This window comes from Vipera ursinii (assembly GCF_947247035.1).
Source record: "Vipera ursinii genome assembly, chromosome: 2".
NCBI classification, from domain to species: Eukaryota; Metazoa; Chordata; class Lepidosauria; order Squamata; family Viperidae; genus Vipera; species Vipera ursinii.
This window is the reverse complement of record NC_139513.1, coordinates 217,399,087-217,423,777: the sequence shown is the minus strand read 5'-3', so window position 1 is coordinate 217,423,777 and position 24,691 is coordinate 217,399,087. Positions and strand designations below refer to the sequence as shown.

The window sequence follows — 24,691 nt, the reverse complement described above, 5'->3', positions numbered from 1 at the left end:
TTTTGGAAAGTACAAGCGATCAAAACATTGACATTTGCTCTGGATCCCCCCCCCCGCCCCAAGCTATCAGCTTGTCTCTGCTAAAGTGTGGTCATTCCAACCAAAATGAACAACACATATTTCCCAAGCTTTAAGTGCTTGCGCCATTAATGGCTTTTGATTGCTTCTATAAAAACATGCCTTAATCAGTCTATTGCATCTTCCAGCGCGGATCGGTCAACTTTGCAGAGGCCAGGGTTCTCTTTTGAAGACAACCACAGCTCAAGTCTTCAGTCAGGAACACAAGTCTTCATTTCAGGAATTCTGAAGCCGCTCTTAAGTCACGGAGGCGCAAAGGGAATGAGACAGAGATGCTTGCCTTTCCAGAAGCTCACCTACCCCTCCCGAGCCTTGCTCTATTGATCTCTTCAGGGACAGAAGGGGAAAAAAAAAGATTTATAATGCCATTGTCTTCAGAGCTTCCACACATCCTGAAAAGTGTGCCAGACTGGTGTGGCTAAACACTCAACAGCATTACATCATACAACTGCATTTCCTGAACGTTGGCAGGCCAATTAGTTTTGGGTGGGGGAGAGATCAAGAGTGGCTTTGCGAGAACCACAATGCAACTTTTTGCAGGCCTTCAAGAGAGGAGGCCCTCCCCCCCTCCGAGTGTAATGGGGCTTACTTCCAGGTACACAGTTGCTGGCTTGCAATTCTTTCCTAAACGTTCATCCTCCCTTAGTTGAAGAAATGCCTCCGTTGTCTCTTAATAAGTAAGCTCTGCTTTCTTTTTTCTCCTCTTTTTCATTTTTTTTTTTAAAATAAAAGTGTGGCCTTGCTTTGCGAATGTGCATAATTTTTAGGACCTGAGAAATACATTTAGGTATAGTATTCCATTGCTCCCCAGTTCCTAGGATTGGTTTTTCCTCACTTGCCACACAACCTTAGCCTGTGGTTAATACCAGCCGATTGATATTTTGGTTACTGAAAACTTGTGCAAAGTTGGCAGTTTTGTGTGTTAAGGGGTAAACGCCATTTTGTTCAGCATTTGCCTGCCATACTGACCAGACACCACGTGGAACAAAGGGTAGGTTTTTTTTCTTTCTTTCTTTCTTAATAAGACACTGATATAGTATGGCAATACTTTTAAGGGAAAAAAGGGTATGGATATTATTACACATCCCCACATTGTGTAAGAAAAAAGTGCATGACTGGATTTATGTAATCGTTAACGAGACCAAAATAAAAACAAAACAAGGTAAACCTGTATCCAATCAGGTGCTCTAAAGCATGCCAGCACCTCCCCTTATGCGTTTCTAAGCAGGTAGTTAAAAATGGAACTTGTGTTTTCTTGTTCTTTAAAAAAAATGTGCACTGAAGCTAATATAAATGAATTGAGCTAGCCAGCAAACTATTCCCACCCGCCGCGCGCCCCCCCCCACATATGTCACAGCTGGATGTAAATGTAAATGTAAAAAAAAAAAAAAAGCAAAACCCAAACAAACAAACAAACAAACAAACAAAAGGTTAAACCACCATCAATACAATTGTTTTACATCATGGGCCTTTCAAGGCTCAATATATACAAGTGTTAACAGCCATGCGTAGTTGAGGAACCTCTCAAAGGTTTAAAATACACAGAAAAACAATTGAAGTTGTCCTTTTTTTCTCTCTCTCTCTCATTTTAATATCTTTGCAGTGCTTTGTTTTTAGGGGTTTTCGTTTCCGTTTTTCTTTTTTTTTTCCTTTATTCTTCTAAGATTGCAGGCAACAGTCATTGATCTTTGGAGATGACCACAAATTTTATAACAAAAGTGAGTTTTAAAAGGTACGTTTGTTTGCTATTATTTTTTTTTAGCAGTGGAAATGTTATCCCAGGTTAAAGATACTATCCCAACCCACATAATTTTTTTTTTTAAAAAAATGTAACAAAACAAAGGAACAAAAATTGGGAAAAAGAGGGGGAAAGGAAAGCACCTGGTCTTTTTCTGTTTTGTTTAAAAAAAAGAAAAACAGATATATATTTATATATTTATATTTATATATATATATATTTATAGAAGAGTCTGTAAATGGCAATTTGAAGAAGTATAAGCTCTTACATTTTGAGCTGGCACTGACCGTGTCCATCTCGGAACTAATCTAGTGAGGTGAAGGGAATGTTTTTATGTAGATTCGGGTTTTGACTGTGCCGATTTCGGCTGCGGACCGAGGAAAACATCATGTTGCATCCAGGGATTTTACACCTGTGCATTTCACGTAAGTGTACTGTCTTGTAATGCACCCTGAGAGTCCCTTTGTTGCTGTACATTTTGTGACAAATGTTGCACATGATCCCCCCGTTATTCATGGAAACGCTGCCAAACATGAGAGATCCTGGGACTTCAGCGCTCAAGCTGACCCCTAAGGCTGCAGCCTCAGTTTTGTGTGATGATTCCTCGCTGTCACTGACCCCATCCACATCATCCAAAAGGATGCCCTCGTCGCTTCCTGCATCCGATTCTCTGGAAGAGTGGATGCTGCTGCTTGACTGGATGCTGGAGGTGGTGCTCAGATCTAAGACCATGTATTCTTCTGACATGCCCCGTCCATATCCATTCAAATGAGAGTCCTCTGTTCCTGCTGGGGAGGAGGTGTCTTCCCGTAGATCAAAACCCAAATGGGGTGGAGCACCATAGATCTTCATCAGGAATTCATCACGGAGGTCCTTGCTAAGGGAGGGCTGAGAAGAATCCAGTCCCATGTCATCCAGTTCTTTGGTCAACAGTTTACGGTGCAAATTTATATTAGCACTGTGTCTGGGAAAGAGAGAGGAAAGACATAGAGAAGGAAAGAAATAGGCAACATTGATTACAATGCCAACTTTAGCAATGGAATAAAAAAACCGTAACAATGTTCATGCAATAATGCAACTGTTGCTCTTTTCTTAGGAACGCAAGCGTGACGGTTCGGACACCGTTCCTATAAGCGCAAGGCAAGCAAGATGCTGCAAATTCAGATTAATTCAATTTCTTTTCCTTTTTTTGGTAGGGTTATCGTACTATGCATCAGGCTAATTGGCAGTATGATTGATTACCACTTTTCTTTTCAAAAACTTGGTATCATATGAACTAATGGGGAGGATATTCAATGGAATTTCTTTATCAAATCACAGCAGTGTGCTCCACTGGTTCCTATTGATACATGTAACCATAGGAACCAACTGGGAACAAAGGGGAATTAGAAAAGAATCTTAAACTGATTTATCCTCTTACCAAAAAGAGGTGTGTGTGGGAAAAACTTCGTATTCATGAGCAGGTCTAGTTAAAACTGAATGAAACAATTTTTAAAAATTGGTAGGGAAAGAAAAGAGGCCATTTTACAAGGTAGCAATTCCTTTGTGGATTTCTTAGTTACTAAGAACTTATTCATGCTGAGTCATAAGGGGAGATTCGTTTCTATGTGTAGCTCTTTACAAATGATCAAAGTCCTAGGGCAGAAATGTGGAACTATTATAATTTTGATATATTTTTGTTTTCCTTCTCGCTCACTAGTTTTTGGCTCTTAGTATATTTTGTTAAAAAGACATGTTAAAATGTGCCAAAATATCCTATTGAAACCTGAACCTTTGATGTGTGCAAGTTCTCTTCTTAACTTTATGCATTTCATAGATTATCTGCCATTGTCTACAGTCCAAATTCTAACAGTCAGCCTGCCCATGACATTGCATGCCAAGTCACACCATACAATTTGTACAATGCTGGTAAACCCATGCCTTCTTTTTTTTCCCCTAAACCCAACTCTAATTAAGCACAAACCATTTCGAAAGGGAGTAAGGCACTTAATATCTTACAAACCAGGGCTTCCAGAATATGAGTTCACCTATTCTGAACCAACATGCACAGTCCCATAAGCAGTAATTGTGTATTACAAAATAAATTCCTAAACTTTGATGGGACAGCAGGATAAATCTCAAGCTTTGCCCTGCCATACAGAACTATAGCAGAGGGCACATATATATAAATCAGCTGCACATTTACAAAGATCAGGTGCACAACTGAGTCACAGAAAAGATTTTAATGCACTTTTTTTTATAAAAAAAATGCAGTTTCCAATCCAGCTACAGCTACTATGCACAAGAATGCTTTCCAGTCTGACAGCGGTTGGCAATATGCATTTCCAATCACATTACAAGGTAGATGGAAATACATGCCTTTATCCTTCCCTTCTATAGTAGTTCAAAATCAGATCACACTGAATTTGATGTTTGCCTGATATTCAGATGTGCATTGGAAAATTGAGGCAGGTTTGGATCTAAATTGGGCTGGGTGGCTACTGCTTCTGCACATGGTGTGTTCCTTGCAGAATTGGGGTGACTAAGTATCATCAACCAAAGATCAGGGAATTAGATTACTCATGAATGAAGGCAAATATACGTGTCCCGGGATAATGTTGTAGGATCCAATCTGGGTCGGTCACCAGGACCAGAGATTTTAGTCTTCCGAACTTTTGGACTCGTGCTTTCGGAGTCTACTCCAAAAGCTCGGAAAAATAAACCTCTAGTTCCAGGGACTGATCCAGATTGGATTCCTTTATATAATTTGCACATTGGCTTTCCAATAATATATCCACTAGTTGTGTGTATCTCTCAACTAGTCATCTCAAAATGTACCCACTTATGTCAGAAAATGAAATATGAAGTTATTTTTTCATAGACAAATAAATAGGCGGTGCATTATATTTTTTAAAAAAATATATTTTATTTTCACATTTTTGAACCACCCATCTTACTCTGTATATTGTCAGGATTGATTTAATTTGTTAAATATAGCAGAGTAGGCTAACAATATACTCTTCTTAGGAAGAAGACAGTTAAAAATGGATTGAAAATGAAGGATGGGTAATTTTGGATCCCAAGTAGAAAAAAAAGCTACTGAGAGATACATCCAAGGGTGGTAGAGTGGACAGAAGGCCACTTTATCCACAAGAGTGAAAGTATCACTTCACATCAAGTATTGTAGCACTTATCTAATTAAAGAAGGGAGTTACACTATCCCCAACACTGCACTTATGGAGGCTGAGCTTACCTTGTGATAAGTTCAGCTTTCTAATCTTTTGCTAAATCGAGATCACAAAAGGAGGAGGAAGGCAGAGGCAGAGAGAGAGAAAGGGAAGGAGGGGGAGGAAAAAAATAGGAGATAGAATGAAAGAGACAGAGAGAAAAAGAAAGAGAACAAATTCACAATCCAATCCAGTCACATCTGGCTTAAAAAAAACAAAACAAAACGAAAAGAGAATCTTTAAACAATAAAATACAGGCTAAAAATGCTTTGGCCATGAGATCATTGTCTGTCACCCATCATCTTACTTACACCGTTGTCCTGATGGCTGCTGGATCAACCACACAATCTACAGCCATAAATCAAATCAGAGAAAAAGCAAATATAGTGGGATGGAGGGTTTGTTGTCACTGTGTGTTGGGGGGAGAGAGCACGGGGGGGGGGGAGGCTCAGCTAATCTCAATGTACACATGTTGTACTTTGACAATAAAGGTTTATTATTATTATTATTCATGCAGGGTTCACATACATAAATGATCAAGAGAGGGACAACCTCACAGCCTTTTCAGCAAAGGGAATTTCTTGCTCATTTGTCACATGATAAAGACCTCAAAGGAAACATCTCTAAGTAAACACAGGAAGCATTTTGCTGTGAGCATCTGAATATGGGCTGCATTGCCAATTATAGCATGTGTTCAACAGCACAACACAGGGTTACATCTATGAAATGTGTTTGCTCCTCTGATAGCATCGTGCAAAAGAGGTGGAGGGGTTCCTCCATGTACAAGCCACATGACATAGTTTCTTGCCATGGCCACATGCTTTTTCAGAATAAGATCAATTTGTTCCACATTGACAACTATTATATACAAACAGCTTGTCAGTTGTTATGCTTGTAACCTATATTGTCTCTAGAGAAACTCAGGACAATATTTTAGCTTCACAAGTACATTGAATAAGTCACAAGCAAACAAACAACACACACACGCACACACACACGCAACTGAAAAAGTCATATAAAAGTTATATACAGGTCCTCTGAATTGTACTTTTAGCAATCCCCTTTATGCCAGGTTTACACTGAAATTGGGGGCTTTGCCAAAGGTCTCTAGAGCTAAGGGATGAACTGAAGTTAGATTTCCCACAACCACATTTGTAATTCACTGCAGTACATGAGCTCTGCTGTGGATTACATGAAATGATAAACATTAATGCAAACTCTGTAAATGCAGCAAGTTTGTTTATTATTTAGTTTCCTTCATTGGCTGCAGGCAAAGACAAACACTTGGATCTATATGGGAATAACAGCAAGAATTACTGAATACTAGGCACAAATGTGTATGGATGTTGCATCACTGGGGACACAAACACATACGCAGAATCACAAAAATCTCCCTCCAAGTAGAAGTGGGTGCTTATTTTCCTTGATGATGGTGAGTTCAAAGTTGCAGCTGGCTTCGGCTATCAATAGAAAGTGATGCCATGCTCATTCACTTATCATTTACAGCGCTGGCTATCAGTAATCTGATTAAACTATGAACCAGTCCTTAATATCTGTCAGGCAAACAATGTGCAGAAATGTGTGGGCACTCTTTCTGGCAAGGTCCTTTTTCCGCTGTCAGGAGTAGCATTGGCTTCTCCTAATATAATTATACTGACTTTTATTCAATTAAATGTCATGCCTAGCTTTAAAAAAAACTTGCTCTATCAACTGATTCAGGTGTAATGCAATAATCAGATGAACTCATTGCAGAAGCATTAGCTCTGCTGTTCGTAACTTTGGGATATGAGTTCATTCATAGCAGTCCATTTCCATTATGCAACCACAGTTCACAAGGATTGACTCTGTTTGATTAATTTCTTCATGTATATTTCTCCTTAGATCGTCCTTAGATTTATAGGTAAATCTGAACTGATACATTGGGAGGGAAACGCCTTGGATTTATTTGGATAGTGGGTTTTTTTGTTTTTGTTTTTTAAAACGTTCAGTTTAACTTCAAACTGTGGAGTTCAAACTGGCTGTGAAACTGGCAGGACACTGAACAGTCAGCCGTATCCAGATTCAAAGTAGGCTTACTAAATGCATAGGCCTTAATCTTATAAGGACCATCTTGAGTGCCTCTGATTTTAAGCATGACTATATTTGGATTCCTACACAAGGCAATTTAAAACATACGATATTAGCTGTATATCAGATAGATATTCTATGTGTTGAAATGGAATCCACATGTGGGCAACTCATTTACTTCTAAGCAACAATCAGGGTTAAATTTAATTTAATTTAATTGGGTTTTAGTTTAACTTCAGGGATTGTAATTTAATTAATAGTTTTAATTGATTTTAATTTTGTATACTATGTATTTTAATTTTCCCTGTAAACCGCACTGAGTCCTACGGGAATAGGGAGGTATATAAATTTTAAAAATAAATAAATAAATAAATAAATAAATAAATAAATAAATAAATAAATAAATAGATAGATAAATAAATAAATAAATAAAGTCCTGAAGCTCTTGAGCCCAGAATGTTCTTGTAAGCTCCCCTTGTTTTGCCTTGCTTTTTCCACTGTCCCAAAGGTGCTTTTTCCAAAAGGCAACTGGATGTTGGCCAATCTTGGGTTTTTTTGCCTTTGAAAATGTTTTGCTTCTCAGCCAGGAAGCTTCTTCAGTTCTAACTGAAATTCTAACTGAGTTAAAACTGAAGAAGCTTCTTGGATGAAAAGCAAAACATTTTCAAGGGAAAAAAGCCAAGAAAGTCCAGTCATCCTCTGGAAAAAACAGTCATCCTTTGGGACAACCATGGCCTGGATGACTGAGAATCTCCACAGACTTTCTCTACTGTGTTGGAACTGGGGTATGTTAGGAACTTCTCCCAAATCTAAAAACAGGGACTGCATTTTAATGTCACTGAATGAACCCCCTGATACTTGGCATATGACAGTTCTATGTAGAAGCCCAGCACAATTAATCAATCAATTAACCACTGTCTTCCCCAATTACTGACTTACTTAACAGAGAAATGTTTTATCTACTATTTAGTCCTAAAAGTAGTCACTGCTTGTTTCTAAGCTTTTCTAAGGCACGTGGTTGTTCTTGGAATTTTTAGATTACTTAATTCCTCACTTGAAGTATTTCACTAAAGAGAAGCTTGCAAAGATGTATTTAGGCAAAAACTAACAAGTGGGAAAAAAAGTCATTAGTCTTACAAAAAAACCTGTGGCTTCCTTTAGACTCAGAATCCCTAAATTTGTTTTAAATTTCACTGCAGTTTAATATCTGGTGGCAATTCTAAATCTTTCTCCCCTGGCACAGTTTTTGACCATGAATTTGTCCCAGTTTTCAGGATCCATGACCAGCCCTTGTTTTCCACGAAGGAGGGCCAGCCTGGCAATGCAGCCATTAAAGAGAGGAATGGCTACAGCATCCAAAAATTTTCAAAAATTGTTACCCATTCTTGAATTGTTTCCCTTTCTTGAATTTAGAAAGGAAAAACTATTGAATACATGAAAGGGGAGTGTTGGTTTCTTGAAAACTTGTTTCTATCCAAGTCACATTCATTATTTTTTAAAGTGCATAGACAAAGTGTGGCCCACAGCTAAGAAAAACAATTGTGCAGTATAACAAGACATTTACTTAAGTGTGCCGCCTACATTAATATTACTAACACCAAAGTGCAGGCTCACCCCCTATCATCTCTTAAGTCCTGCTACTATAGTACATGGAGAAAAACACAAAATGTTGATTAAAGATGACCTAAATTAGGCAGGAATACTAGATATGGGCTGAGTTGGATACTCTGAACCACTTTATTTTCTTCTAAGAAAGTGGTTGACTAGATTTCTGTAGCTCAGGTATGGCTGCCCTGCCTAAATGCATAAAATATGTTGGATTGTCATCTAATGGAACTTAAGGAAATATAGACCTTCAACTATTGTAGAATTATACATTCCAGAACTTTTCACCCTTAACTACAGTATGCTGGCTAGGGTGCTAGTAGATATGACTCAGAATCATGAAGGTCTCTCCTCCATGATATAGTGTTTTCTAACAAAAATATCTTGTATACCTGGTACTAAGAAGATGTTGTTTGCTATATTCTATAGTCTTATTTTCTATATCAGTCTGTAATATTAAAGCCATAATTGATTAATGATTTAGAGTTAAAAGCAGCCAGCTTACATTTTTGAAATTACTCTAGTCCAGGGGTGTCAAACTCAATTTCATTGAGGGCCGCATCAGCATTGCGGTTGCCCTCAGGGGGCCGGGTGGGTATGGCCAGGGTGGGCGTGGCCTACTGGGTGGGAATGGCTAGAGTGCGTATGGCCTACTGGGTGGAAGGAGGGTCTCTGGGCCAGGGCCAAGGCAGTGGGGGCCGTTCCCTCACTGTTTCCAGGAGGGCTTTGCAGGCCACATGAAACCACTTCGTGGGCTGCATCCGGCCCCCGGGCCTTGTGTTTGACATGTCTGCTGTAGTCTAAAGAGACTGGGAAAGATGAAAATTTCAACAACCCTTCACACGTATGTTCAAATTCCCACATTGCTTTTTCATAGCATGGGTAAAATCTGGGCAGGGTCTCACCAGAATGGGCTTACTGCTGGCCCTTTGGCCCTCTGACCTGGATCCATATTTTCTTTGATGTTGCTGCTGGTTCATATGCATAAATCAGTGACAAGACAGAGCAAGGAGAATGATTTCTCCTTCTAAGTTGTGGTTCTCCTTCTAGGTTCATTTGCCTAAAGCAGGGATAGGCAACCTTGGCTCTTTTATGACTCATGGACTTCAACTCCCAGAATTCCTGAGTCAGCATAGCTATGCTGACTCAGGAATTCTGGGAGTTGAAGTCCATGATTCATAAAAGAGCCGAGGTTGCCTACCCCTGGCCTAAAGGACGCAGATGAATGGAATGTAGTAACAATGACAGAAAGCATGAAAGGGGTCATACAGTACATCTTACTCTGGAGCATTTTAAATTTGGTACTGATTCCACAGAAAGCTTGATAAATTTAAAGGAGAGTTCTTTGAAATTGTAAATTCACAGGGCCTTATAACTAAATTTCTTGGAGATCTTCCTACAATACATCACTTCATTAAAGTGCAAGGCAAAGGTATTAGTGTAGTGGCAAATATTATGGTAGTGTTGATAAAACACTTTAGAACAAAAAACTTCATTTTTAGAAATTATATTGGAATATAATAAAATTACATAGTTACATTAAAAAAAATTTCTTTGGATAAGGCACTATCAACAGTTTATCATTTTAAAATACAGTAGGAGGTTGTGGCTCAGGATGCTGAGCTTGTTGATCAGATGGTCGGCAGTTTGGTGGGTCGAATCCCGAGTGCCGCGTAACAGAGTGAGCACCTGTTACTCGTCCCAGCTTCTGCCAACCTAGCAGTTCGAAAGCATGTAAAAATGCAAGTAGAAAAATAGGGACCACTATGGTGGGAAGGTAGGAAGGCGTTCCGTGCGCCTTTGGCGTCTAGTCATGCCGGCCACATGACCATGGAGACGTCCTCGAACAAGCGCTGGCTCTTCGGCTTTAAAACGGAGATGAGCACTGGCCCCTAGAGTTGGAAACGACTAGCACATATGTGTGGGGGAAACTTTACCTTTTAGGAGGTTGTACTACTGTAGAACCAGGAAAGCTGAGGGTCAAATTTAACCATGTTATGGGTGTTATGTTTACCTTAACAACCATAACACTTCTGATTGTGGGCCTTATGTACTCCCTCAGGCCTGTTGCTTTAAGGGGAAGAGAGCATTGTAAGCTACCTTGAGTGCCTGAAAGAGAGTAGAATCTAAATCCAAGACACAAATCAATCACACAAATACTTAAAAATATTAACCTAAAGTTATTATGAAGTTTAGGTACTTTCTTGCCTTTTAAAGGTTTATTTTTGGCCTTTGCATTTTTCATATACTTCCTCTATAATGGTTATTGATTCTGATGCATAATTACATATCTATTGAATGAATTTGACTAAAAATGATTTAGCTTATATTTCTATTTTGTGTGGATTGATTTCCCCCCCCCTCAAATTTAGCCATATCTTTTGAGTGCAATAAAGAAGCAGTTTTTTAAAAAATAATATAAATTGCACCTCTATGGTTATGGGCTAAATTCAGGGTTTTCTTAAACTTTCGGGCTTCAATCCCTGGAGGTGGGAAGGCACATCTGACTCTTTACTTCATATATCACACACTTCGCATGTCTTGTGTTGTAGCCCCACTGAATTTATAGCGAATGGCTATTAATGTGCCAGGGAATGTGCACATCTAACAAAGCTGTGCCACTATATAACAAGAAAGGCATAACATATAAATGTATTAGTTTTATGCACTTCTCAGTTTGATTAAGGGCAGTTTAGAGAAATAATAGATACAAAATTGAATCAATAAATATTTTAAAGTATTTTTTTGTTGTGGAAAAATGAGGAAAAGCAACTTTTTTGTAACTGGGGGAACTGTACTCTCAATTTTCTTTATTTCGTCTTTAGAGCCCACAGCTGTCACAATTTTTGTATTTTAGTTTTAAAACATACCATTCTTCAAAAGAAGACATCCCCACTTGTCTTTTTTTTTTGGTTCCAGTTTTTTCCCTGGGATCAAGCCTTTCAACACTCCCTCAGTTCAATTTTGGAGTTGTTGTTTTTTTCAACAACAAACCAAAACAGCTGTGATACGCTTATAGCAGAGTTAAACACACTGCTTTTTAAAAATTTTATTTATTTATTTATTGTTTTACAGCAGGGGTGTCAAACTCAATTTCATTGAGGGCTGCATCAGCATTGCAGTTGCCCTCAAGGGGTTGGGTGGGTGTGGCCTGGTTGGGCGTGGCCTACTGCTTGGGCGTGGCTAGAGTGCGTATGGCCTACTGGGTGGGCATGGCCAGCTCTACATCGTTCGCATCAAGGGTGCCTATGGGGGCCTGGGCAGGAGTGGGACAGATCTGAGGGTCTCTGGGCCAGGGCCAAGGCAGTGGGGGCCGTTCCCTCACTGTTTCCAGGATGGCTTCGCGGACCACATGAAACCACTTCGCGGGCCGGATCCGGCCCCCGGGCCTTGTGTTTGACATGTCTGTTTTACAGGAAGCTAAGTGGCCTTATTGGCAGGGGGGGGATGAGATTTCACTGTTCCTATTAGATGATTTGCTGTTAAATTTTGGCAGAACTATCTTAGAGCTCCAGGGGCTACACAGAGCATGCAGATCAGAGGTGTCCTACCCTAGCTCTACAAAATCAAGAAACCCTGCAGAGTATCTTTGTCAAAAAAGACTTAAGCCAGCACATCACAGATCCTTAGTAAATAACTCTCAGTCTGACAAAACATAACATATGTAACAAAGCTAACAGCTCCAAATGCTCCTCAAAGAAGGCAATAATAATTAAAGCAGTTAATACAATAGATAGTATTTGTCAAGGTACTGTATGGAGCATAACCTACTCATTTGTCTATCTTTCTAAAAGCATATTGCAGCAAATGCCCAAAATATCCAATTCTTATATAAGGATTCTGACATTCTCAGATTAATTCTTCATTCCCCAATGTATACTTTGAGACCTTAATTCAAAATCCTGAATCTGTCAGTTTTGGCTTTGCTTCGCTTCTAATTTCCCCAATATTAAGCCCACCCATTTTTTTTTAAGGCAGTATTCATTTTTCTATGCATTGTGCCGAATGTGCACATTTTGCCCAATCATTTTCTCAAATGCAAGTGATCTAAATCTTTCTATTTAGTTATTACTTTGCAGATATATAACCTAATTTCTGAAAACACCACAGTCCTGGTACATGACAAAGGTGCTGCAAATTTAATAAAAATACAACTCTATGCAACTCCATCTTCAAATCAGAAGCAGAAGTGTAAGCCGTTTCAACCATTCACTTTTTGCCTTTTTCTTAGCTGGCCCAGTGCCTTTAAATCTAGGAACAACTGTTGCTCTGGAGAAGGAAGGTAGACCTCAGTGGAAGGGCTTGAATTTTTGGCCTACCAGGGGAGATCTTGGAGGGCAGGGCAGAGGCAAGGATGCATTCCTAGATGGTTTTGCAAGTATTAATGGAAATCAATCTGGGGGATACTTTTCTTAAGCATGATGTTCTCTGAAGGGGGCATCTGTAGCCAAACACAGATCATATTCATTTCACTCTGGAAAATTGCACAGCTAGATCCACTGACATGAAGAGAGAATTCTCAAATCAGTCACTCATCTTGTTACTGGAAGCTTTCTCGATGCAGGCAAGATATACAAAGGTTTCAAGAAAAGAAAGAAGGAAAAAAAACACAGCAGGGCAAATCATACTGTACCAAACACAACACAAGACAAAAAAGTAAATCAGTTGGGCATCTGGCACTTTTCTGATTCTTATGGGGAGGAATTTAAATGTTCTGCTTCTTCACCCAATGCTGGAGATTTGCGTTCTCCAAAGTGAAAGATTGCCTAAAATGAAATTTGCTTGCCTTTAGGTATACAACACATATCATCAAATACTTCTGTCCCTGCCTTTTTGGCCAAAGAATGCGGGTGGCTAAAAGACATTTACGCTAAATCCATATAAATTGGAGTGGTTTGGTCTTTGCTTTGTTTATCCTTGCATGTTTGTTGTTGTTGTTGTTAGCTGTGAAGTTGTGTCCGACACATCCAAGGCCTTCCTGTCCTCTACCACTTGCATGTTTACTTCAGCCTAATATTCAAAAGCCGCTTAGCTAGAGGGAATATTCATGATGCAATTCACTATTCAATTCTTTAAAGATAGGTAATTGATGAATTCCTGCTGAAGATCAACAACATAAATTACAAGTTCTAACTATGTTTTAAAGTAACTCTGTGAAATGTTAATAAAACAAGTTTTTTACTTGAAAAAGTGGCAAACTTTTTATGTTTAACCAATTGCTTTTTATTTTTTGGCCCCAGTAGTATATTATAAGTATCTGATAAGACCAAGTAGCCTGTGGGCTTTGTGTCTCTCTGTGTGTCTCTCTCTGTGTGTGTGTTACACAGGAAAGAATTGAAGTATTATACCATGTTGCTCAGCACACAGGCTACCTGGTCTTATAATATACAAATAGAGATTCCTGTTTTCCGTGCATTATTCAAAATCATAATGAGCAGATAAGAACAGTTGGGCTAATTATGAATAGAGACTGAAACTCAGAAATAACAGAATTATTTCTTAACTTGGTTTTCATGAATTCTCTGTTTAGTCCTGTCTTTTCAACCCTGGGGTGGGGTGGGGAGGAGAATGCTATCCAAATGATTCTCACAAAAAATAAAAAAACAAAAAACAAAACATCCCCTTCTTTCCTGCAGGGTTGAACCTCAGATGTTTCCATAACTGATGATGCCTAATAGGAAGGATTTTCATTACTCCTGTTTCAAGCAGCATTTGCTGGCAGAATATTGTGCCCCTTAATGAAGTTACAGTTCAACCCCAGCACCACGAGCAACATTGGTCACTAAAGCTTTTACAAATGGCATAGAATCTGAGAAAATATTAACCTTTTATAGGAAGAAAATCCAAAAGGTAAAAAACAGTTCAGCACCTATTAAAAAAAAGAAGAAGTAAAGAAGCGCTTATTAAATGCAGGAAATGAAGAACAAGCAAAATTCTTGCAAATTCAAGATGTGGAACTTAAGTCATTACCATCCCTTTCAATATGAAACCAATCATTCATTCACACCGGTCACCACCGAAGGCAGCTCCCTCTCCACTCAAATTATTCACTTGGAGATAAGCTCTCACCAAACTCTTTAGGGGTTTAGCTAATTTACTGCACAGATATGGCACGTCTCTTGTAATAACAGGTAGGATGTGTTGGGGTGGGCCATTTATCAGAATTAGGCATCTTTCTCGCTCGGCAGTGAAGGATGCCGCTGCCTTCGCTGCTTCTCACTCTCAGGATTCCCCCATCCCCTTATGGCCCATAATGTGGCAGGCAAACAAAATTGACAGTCTCTTGTCAACAAGGAGCAATTCTCCAGAGGAGCCACTTAGCTGTTGCAGAGGAAGCGATGTATTAGCGTGCCTGTCCCAGGAATGTTAATCATCTTCGGAGCTGCCTCTGACTTTGACACCAGCAAAATCACCAAATTTGTTTACTAAATGAATTGTAATATGCTAATAAGAGAGCGTGACATATATGGTCAAGCCAAATAGATGGTCTGTTTACTCCACTTTGCTACTTTATAAATGTTGTAAGTCAGGAAATGTTGGGGAGAATTATTGGGTGACTGCAAGAGGCGACTGAGCTGTTTGCCTACAAAATGCCAGGCCGGAGCAAAAGAGAAGCCATTTTTATCCCTCAGAACGTTCCCAAGTACTAATACCAGTATGACATCTGTGCCGACTGCGCATACCCCTCTGGGCAAGTGGTTTATTTTTTCCTGAGTTTACCAGGGTATTTCCTTTTGGCTGGGCCTTTTTTGTCTGCACAGCTTCTTGCAAAATTAAGACGCGAGAGTTCTCCACTCTAGCAAGGCTTGGTAATTCAGTACATACCTGTTGAGGTGTTAAATGAAATGACTCTGATGGTGTGAACAGAATTACATTTTTCAACAGCTGCATGTGCTCAAAAGCATTGAGGTCAAGACACAACCTTAATATATTGCTATTATTATTAGTTAAGATCAAAAGACATTAGAAACAGAAAGTATTACCGCTGGACCGGTTGCCAGAGTTACTCCCAAATGTGGAACTGTCGCACTTCAAGCTCACACTTTACAAGCTGGCTTGATGCAAACCATCTCATTACACAGAAAGAAAGTGGTGTGTGTGTGGGGGAGAGGGGGGCGTGGACTGAAAGTTTCTAACATCCCAAATTAGTCAGTATCACGAAAAGTGACCAAGCTTTGCTAAAAAGCTTTTTGTCTGAGGAAGCTAAGGAATTGTGTGGAATTCTGTGTTTGGATCCTCTGTTTAGACCATAGCTTTATACACAGTTGACAGCAGACTGACTTAATTATAATTAGCAGTCCTGGTTAATTGTTGGAAATTATCAATTCTTCCCCCGTCTCCAGAATGTTTGCAAGCTATCTGCACACAAGTGATTCATACATACCTGAGGAGAGTGGCTTCAATGGCTTTTATGGATCTTCTGCATGCCATCCATGAAAGGCCAAATTCTTTTTTAATGAATACCATTTCCTGAGATTTATTGCATGGAATATCATTTGAACTCAGTGATTTTTAGAGTAAAATACTTGATCCAAAATTCACGCCAATTTATTCTCCTAAGAATATTCTCACAATATTTAGGAATTTCTGAACTCAAGCTCCATTAGATGGAAGAATAGTAGGTGACAAATTTTAGAAAGAAATAGGAAATAAATTTCATGACATCTCCATCCATAGTATTTGACTTCCCATTTGCACTAAAGCCATATGATACTATAGCCATCATTGTGCTACTTACACACATTTGTATTATAGCTACTTCTTCTCTTATGCAAAAAAACCTGTTATTTTCTGGTTTGAAATACTAGTTTGTGCTACTAAAAAGGCAGCTATGCTGCCTGCATACATCATTATACTACAGTTACCAACCTGGTTTAAGGAATTGCACAGCATGTTGATAAAGAAATGACATATATTTCATGTTAACCAGCTGGAGTAATTTCACAAATTGTGCAGAAGTGTTTATGTATAGCTTTTCCAAAGAGATTATAACAATGTCTTCCATTTCTGGAATGCACTGTGAGTTGAAAAGTTTATTCACACGTGTATGCACCTTGATTTGATTCAGCTGCTTAGTGTCTCACAGCCAGAAACTGAACTGCATTTATTCTGAAGGCTCAGTAAGTTCATGAATCAGTTAAGGAGTGATGAACTTTGAAAAAGTTTTGATCTTTCTTGAATTAAGATTAAGATATTGGGAATAATTTAGCAATGTAGTTAGCTCCTAATTAGAAAGGAATTTGAGTGAATTATATAGACTAGATTTCAAATTACAGGAATGACATTAAAGTCAAAAGTTCTTGAAGTGATATTTTAACAATGAACTGTGGTGTGGCCATGAAGAGACAAAATCTGGCAACTAATTTCAAAAGTTTAAATATACTTTATTTAGGTGCTAAACTATTTTTGCGAGTATTTAAATTGGAATATTGTGATAACACTGAATTTCTAAAGCACTGCTAGTTGCATACTGATTTGATTTCTGATCTACTACGTTCCCTTATACATATTTTTAAAAATATTTTAGTAATTGCCTATCTAAGCTTTAGCAGTTGATTATCAGCAGAGATTTATCTATAGCAGTTCTAGTCTCCAATGTTTAATAGAATTGCCATACATCTCTTGTTATTGGATATTAAATTTGGAGAAATTTAGTTTTGTTTTGTTTAAAAAGAACCCCTATGCCTAAGAGGCCAAATAAAGAGGAAATAAAAATTGAGTTTTCGTTCTGAGGCTACTCTGAAGCACGAACTGTAAGCAACTGTCCCAGACTGATGCTTATATCATATCTACTCATTCCTGACCAACAAAGAAAATTTCAATAAAGTAGTTTCACTGGTTTAACAGCAGTGAGCTTTTGGGATTGTCAAAGTGCAAAGGCTTTTCCAAGGAGAAAAGGAATCAGCAGCTGAAATATAATTAACCTTCCATTCTCAATGCAAAACTGCCAACACACAAGGGCTCTGCAGTCTGTTAGTGAAGTTATAATGGCCAACAGGCAGGAGGAAAATTGGTCAAAAGTTGGCAGCTGCTGTCATATTTTTAGAATTATGATTAATGACACTAATAATGCAGATGATTACTGATATGTGTATCTCCTGCAGTTTATCATATTGCACTGGCTGCCTACGTCCACAATAAACACGCTGCTATCATTTACCTCTTTATTGAAGGCAATCCTCTCTCTTGTGAAGAAGAAGCACACTCTAATTACTTTGTAATGTTTTATGTCTCAAGCTTTTTACAGCTCTGGACCCCGACAACTGCTTCATATCTACTATTGATTAATTACAGAATGTTTAATCAAAATTTAGAACCTGATGTTGTCATTTATAAGCTTCAAGACTGCCAAGGTACTTAAGGTACTTACTTACTCCTTCCAGATACAAAAAAAAAAAAAGAAAAAAGAAAAAAAAAGAATGCTGGGTTCAAAACAAATCTCCCAAATAATGCAAGATACCAAAGATATATATATATTTTTTACTTCTGGTCTTTTCTTGGTTTCTGTCACATGCCATTACAGTTTCCTTCTGTTTTAATTACTTATTGAACCCAACAGCCTTTGGAAGAGACAGTATGCTTTGGAAGAGACAAAATAAATGCAGCCCTATGCTTCTCTAAGAGCTAATTGCAACTTATATTTCAGTTCCCACTTTTTCACTTTTAAAATGGTTTCTAACTTTTGGGGGAGAGGGGCATGAAAATTCACAGTATTCACACCAGCTTCCTTTAGGGGGAAAGTCTTTATAAATGACAACACAGTTTTGAAGTGGTTAAACAAGTAGAAAAAAAAATTTCAGAGACAAATACGTGAGATTTTTTTTTTAATGTGGATTTTTATGGCAGTGTCATACAACCATTCACCGTTGAAGTTAAGTGTTTTTTTAATACCATTACTGAACTGCTGAAATGGATGCTAATATAGCTTGGAGTGCTAATGTCAAGTCCTGGTAATAAAAAAGACAGACTGCTGAATGAAATAATTTCGAGTTAAAAAAAAAGAAGAACAAAAGTGCTCTCGCTTTCCACTTTTATTGAATTGGGACTGACTGAGCCAATTGCTTTAGAAGTCTGTAAAACACAATTACTAGTGAGCCGAGTGACCCGGCTGTGCCCCCTTTGTGACTGTATAGGCTCAAAAGCCTGTAGAATAAGTGCTGTTTCTATATATGGTTATCAAACTTCAGAGGTTCCTCCAGCAGAGCTTCTGCCTTCCGAATTCACTGAATGGGTTCCCCTTTCTTAAGAAATCTGGAAACTCACGGCATGCATAATAGCTAAGGTATCTTGGCAACTTCTAAAATGTCTGAGCAACTAATCATATGATTCTTTTCATGCTCAATTTATAAAAAGACATTTCAAGGACTGTATAAAAACAGTCCATGAAATGTACAGACGTACAACTTGCCTAACATTTTTTTTTACTTTATATTTTGATGTCAAGTTTAATTATGGGACAAAGTGATTTAGAGATGAATAAATAACTAAGAAAGAAAAAAAAACTATTCTGGCAAGGACTTCAAAGAGTAAAGGAACTTCATAACCTACAAGTCAACACTTTTGGAATTTATCATGAATTTCATAATTTGAAATTCATATTTGATATGGAAAGTGGAATTTAGAAACTTTATGAAAATGAATAGCTACCACCACTGCAAAATGTTGTTCAAGTGAATGCCAGCCTGACCTTCTTTCAATTTTACAGGAAAAAAAATGCTTCTTTGCAATTAAGCCTATGGTTTATGTATTGATGACATACTAGTTAGGGCAAATTAAAAGTTTTTGTGGAAAAAAGCTTTTCTGTCCATGTAAGAGTTCAAATCTTTTAAGGGAAAATATATGTTAGAAAGTTAAATTCCCCTGTATTTAAGAAAATTTCTTCTCAATCATGCTGATCTTAGAATATCTAACTGGAAATTTCTGAACCTAGAAAAGAATGAATCAGCTTCTTTCAAATCTCATTAAAAGGATTTCCTTCCCAAAGCTCCAGCTTAGGAGTGATATTTTTACTAGCCATTGATATTTAGTTGATATTATAGTACTGTATAATAATTGCTCATTTATAGGGCAATAAAGGCAATGGAACACTTCACTAAACTGTAAAATGCTGTGTTAATATTGAGTTTTTAATATGGGGTCTTAACAGCTATTATTTGGGGGGACAGACACGCAGAAATAAAAGATGTAAGAGTGATACAGCATTGACCTCAATATCAAGAGGAAGACTTTTCCCCCAGACCACTCTTGGGAAGGGGGGGGCATATTATGGACCTATGAAAATCAAATAAGTAATTCTGATATGAAAGAAAGGGGGTGAAACATAGGGCCTAATTAAAATGTCCTTCATGTATGGCTTTATTTAAGGAGTGCTTTTAATCAATTTCTCACCTCTGCTGACCATCCTAATCATTATAGCATAATATATGTTTAGTTTCAATCCCCTCCAGCCAAACCCCACCTTTTGAAACAATTTTTTTCTCCTATTCTATTATCTTCTTCTGCATCAGTATGCATGGTCTTCATTAAGTTTGAACTCCAACTTTCCAAGAAATGCAATTAACATCATGATTTAGTTTAAATTTCCTGCAATATCAACTTATATGATAGGATGGCATTGTTTTAAAAATTGTCTGGTTTCAGTCAAATTGCTTCTAGATGTCAACTCAGACACTGTTGTAACCCTGCAAACAAAAACCTAACAATCCACTTCATGATTCAACCAACTTCATTATTTCTCTGCATACCCTTGTAAGAGTAAGAATTGATTTTATACAACTTAAAAAGCTTGGTCCCGCCTCACCCTTCTTTCCCTAGCTTTTGGGGAAGGCTTGGCATTCTGTCACTACTAACATTAGCAATGGCTTCTATATTTTATATTATACTTTTCAAGTATATCTGCAAACTGTTTGCAAATGGATTGCTACATCACTAAGAGAGATTTAACTGAGAGCACATGATGGAAGAAAATCTATGTGATTATAGTGAACTACATATGCCTTTATCCAGTTAGAAAAGGCATTCACTTGGGGCAGTGGATGAAGAATTCTGCAGTTCATTTATCTCCGATCAGTCACTGAGGATCTCAGATAATACTATCTCATTTTGCCAAGAATTTTAAGAAAGTAGTATTCCCTAGCCGCTTTCAGACCAAACTGTTCGTGAAAGAAGAGGAATGCAGCAGGGGGAAAAAAAAAGATGCAAAGCCAGTCATTATTTACTTCTGATTTCTTTTCTTATGAAGTTAGAAAATTAACTAATCACAGAAAGAAGACATTATGAACAGAAGACATTGCCTGATTGTGAGGTTGATTTGGCAACGCAAGAAACAAATTCCTCGCTTTGCCGAGCAGTCCCGACTCGCCAGTGAAATGGCTTCAAGCTACAGCACAACTGAAAGTGTGCCTGAGGATGTAGAGTTTTGAAAAAAGACACTTCTAAATTATTTTATTAAATTGTTACGCAAGCAGCTAACACCTTCAAGGGCTACATTCTCTCTTATTAAGTCACAGTTAATTACACAGGCCTTTAAAGTCACCACCACCTACTTTAAAGAACCTCCATCCTAGAAGCACTTCTGGGCTCCTCAAAAATCGCACAGATTTCTTCGGAAAGCAGTTTCCAAAAGTTAACTTTGTAAGTTTGAAAAGCTAGCGGGATGAATGGAAAAGGAGGGGGGGGATGGTTGCTGTGGTGTTTAAAAGGTGATAACAGGAGGCAGGTAGTATTTGTTCACATCTTCACCTTTGTTGATAATGTATGCAGTGGCTCGTCGGACGTATTTAATGTTAATTTATTCAAGCACACCTGTACAGGGCTGGAAGTCAGGTAACTAGATAAGCAAGTCGTATGCTTCCGCTTTCTTGATCTAACTACCCAGAGGCCTATATCCACACAAATTTAGTTCTGGAAACATCAGCAGATTTTAATAAACCCAATCCAGATGTCTTTCTCCATACAAATCAAGGAGTTTACAAGTTTAAATCTGGACTGATTTAACTAGCAACCTAATGGCAGAATCACACTTGGCACCCATAGTTGCCTCATATTTATTTATAAGTCACCCTGAGCAAATATTATTTTGTTTTTAAATTTATTCAGGGGGCTGAATCACCTTTCCCACCTTGCAGACAAACACACATGCTTTTTGTTCTGTGAAAATTTAAAGAGAAATGTTAACAATTAGCATCCCTTACTCAGAGAGAGGCAATGCATCAAGTTCCTTCCTTTGTAGCTTGAAGCAGTTGACAGTGGTAGTGCAGATGTATTTATTTTACTTGAATCCGGGAACTGAAAAAGTGAAGTAACATGTCTGACCATGCAGAAGTCATGACCTAGACACAATTAACAAGGAAGACTTACACTGCCAATTCCTGATAGCAATAGAAAATGGATTATAAATTATTGGCACGTTTAAGAACGATCAACATGAAAGATGAACGTTTCTTTAATGTTTAAATATCCGAGAACCCCCTTTGTTGTTGTTGTTAGCTGCGAAGTCGTGTCTGACCCATCGCGACCCTATGAACAACGTTCCTCCAGGCCTTCCTGTCCTCTACCATCTTCTGGAGTCCATTTAGGCTCACGCCTACTGCTTCAGTAACACCATCCAGCCACCTCATTCTCTGTCATCCCCTTCTTCTATTGCCCTCAATCTTTCCCAGCATTAGGCTCTTCTCCAGTGAGTCCTTCCTTCTCATTAGGGAAAACCCCCTTAGGGGCATCTAATTCTAAAAAAAAGGTTGTTTGCAAAAAACTATGGCCATCTTAATCTCAAATAGGCCACTGATAAACTATATCACCTAGCCCACGGGTTGGCAACCTGTGGCTCCGGAGCCACCTGCGGCTCCCAGTCGCCCGGTGCACGTGCACCTCTCCGAACAGGCAGTGGTGTGCGCGCACCTCTCCAAATGGAGAGTGGCGCCGCCCATTTGGAGAGGTGCGCGTGCACCTGTCCGAACGGGCAGGGGTGTGCGCGCACCTCTCCAAAAGTTTGGAGAGCTGCGCGCGCACCTCCGCCCGTTCGGAGAGGTGCGTGCGCACCTCTCGGAACGGGCAGTGGCGCCGTCCGTTGGGAAAGCTGCTGCGGACCGTTTGCAGGCTGCCGCCTTCCTCTGAATGGGAGAACCGTTGCCGTGCAGGTGCCTCCCATTTTGCGCATGCGCAAAATGTTTTTTGCACATGTGCGTGCGTAGACACACACGCGTGCACTTTTTGCGGCTCCCACTTTTTTGTTTGTGTAATGGAACCGGTTCCGAGTGGCTCTTTCCTTTTTCCGGTTGCCGACCGCTGACCTAGACATTACTTATCTGAGTCTTCTCTGAAGCTGAAGTTCAAGATTTCCTTGGAAGACGCCATTTTAAGCAAGACCCTATTTTTATTAAGGACCCCTTGGAGCCATAATGAAAATCATGTTATCCATATGCCAAGTGGGCAAATGAGAATGGCTAGTATTAAAGCCAGTTATCAAATGCCATTCTGAATGTTCAGGTCCATAGCTGTTAAAGCATATTGAATCTGAAAGGCTGTATGCTTTGAAGAATAAATGTTAGTGCAAAAATATAATCAGTGCTTAAGTCTCTTTTTTTCCTCATTTTCAATGCATGGTATTTAAAGAAAAACTCTGCATGGCCACAAGCTTATTCTTTGTGCTAACTGTCCTCTTTTTTCTAATAAGAGTATATTTTTTGAAAGATTACATTGCATTTTCATAATATAGTCATGTACTCAAGCCATTGAAAAAGGTGCAATTACTACTACAGAATAGTAGTAGTATAACATGTTGGATTTAATGGTATGTACAGTAAATAGTATCTTAAGATTGACATTCTTCTGTACACATTACGTTAGAAGTTTCACACTTCTGCTACAATATGCTAGAATGGTTTCAACTGGGATCTAATGTCTGTTAAGATGATTTAAGTTCACTCCCTTTGGATTATTATTCCTCTACTTATTTGGTAATGAAGTAAGACACTGTATGCTCAAGACTTCCTTTGTTTGCTAGACAGCTCATAAGATTTTCTCAGAAAATTAGGAAAAAAATCTTATCTCATAGAAAAGTTCATTAAGCTAAATAATACCTCAAAGGCCTGTATTATTATTTAGAATCAATAACAAGTTTAATGTTTAACTGAATAATTAATAATAGATTAATTCTTAATCTAAAAGGTATTTATATATTAGAATTTTCAATATTTCATTATGTTGCAATCAAGTGTAAGATCACCACTAAATTTCAAACTAACTTTCCTTCATCGTATTCTCTTTTCTATTCCAGTTAACTCCCAATTATGGTTAACATAAACACTGTAAAACAATACACTTAAAAAATAAGTGCACTTGTGATTTATTTCTTAAATATATGCAAAAGTTACCAGTTTTTTGCTAAACTGACTAGATTTTTGAAATTTATATTGCCAAATTTTATATTGTGAAAACCTTATAAATCTTTATTTTAAAAAATTCAGCATGTTTTTGACTTCTTAGTGCATAGCATAGTTTACATTTCTGAAGTTCACTTATCGCTATAATTTTAGAAATCCACAGCATCCATTAGATTGGAAGCAACTGCCTACTATGACTGAGAGACAAATAATTTTTTCCATTTTAGAATATTATAAACTTTCTGACTTCAGAGAGAGTAACATCATAGTGTTAACTATGCCTATACATAGCTAACGAGTACATCTCACTGAATCTATTGGAATTTACTTCCCAGTAAAGACTGATCAGGACCTAAAAACCAGCTTTAGCTCACACAAGGGTCTAGAATATTGAAAGGATTCACTTTTAAACAATCACTTATTTTTCATGTTTACTTCAAAATTCTTTGCAAAATCCTGGCCATTTAAAACACACGTATGCATCACTTCCCTCAAAATAGCAGGCTATTTCTGCCTGGGAGAGTCTAATCAGGAATCTATTTCATAGATTTTTTGGATCCTGGTCATGTTTAATATTTTGTTATTACTTTGAAACATTAAAAAGTTGTAAATGT

At 38.2% G+C, this 24,691-nt stretch overlaps 1 protein-coding gene across 1 annotated transcript in view; it reads right to left on the bottom strand.

The window, feature by feature from the left end:
- Positions 1–448: 448 nt before the first annotated feature.
- BNC2 (basonuclin zinc finger protein 2) overlaps positions 449–24,691 on the bottom strand; it is a gene marked incomplete at its 5' end in the record, with an annotated part of 300,006 nt that continues 275,763 nt past the window's right edge. Inside the window, one exon of the mRNA XM_083351595.1 lies at positions 449–2,780. Within this exon, the coding sequence (XP_083207721.1) occupies positions 2,120–2,780 (661 nt within the window). The 3' untranslated portion in view covers positions 449–2,119. The remainder of the gene's footprint in view (positions 2,781–24,691) is intronic.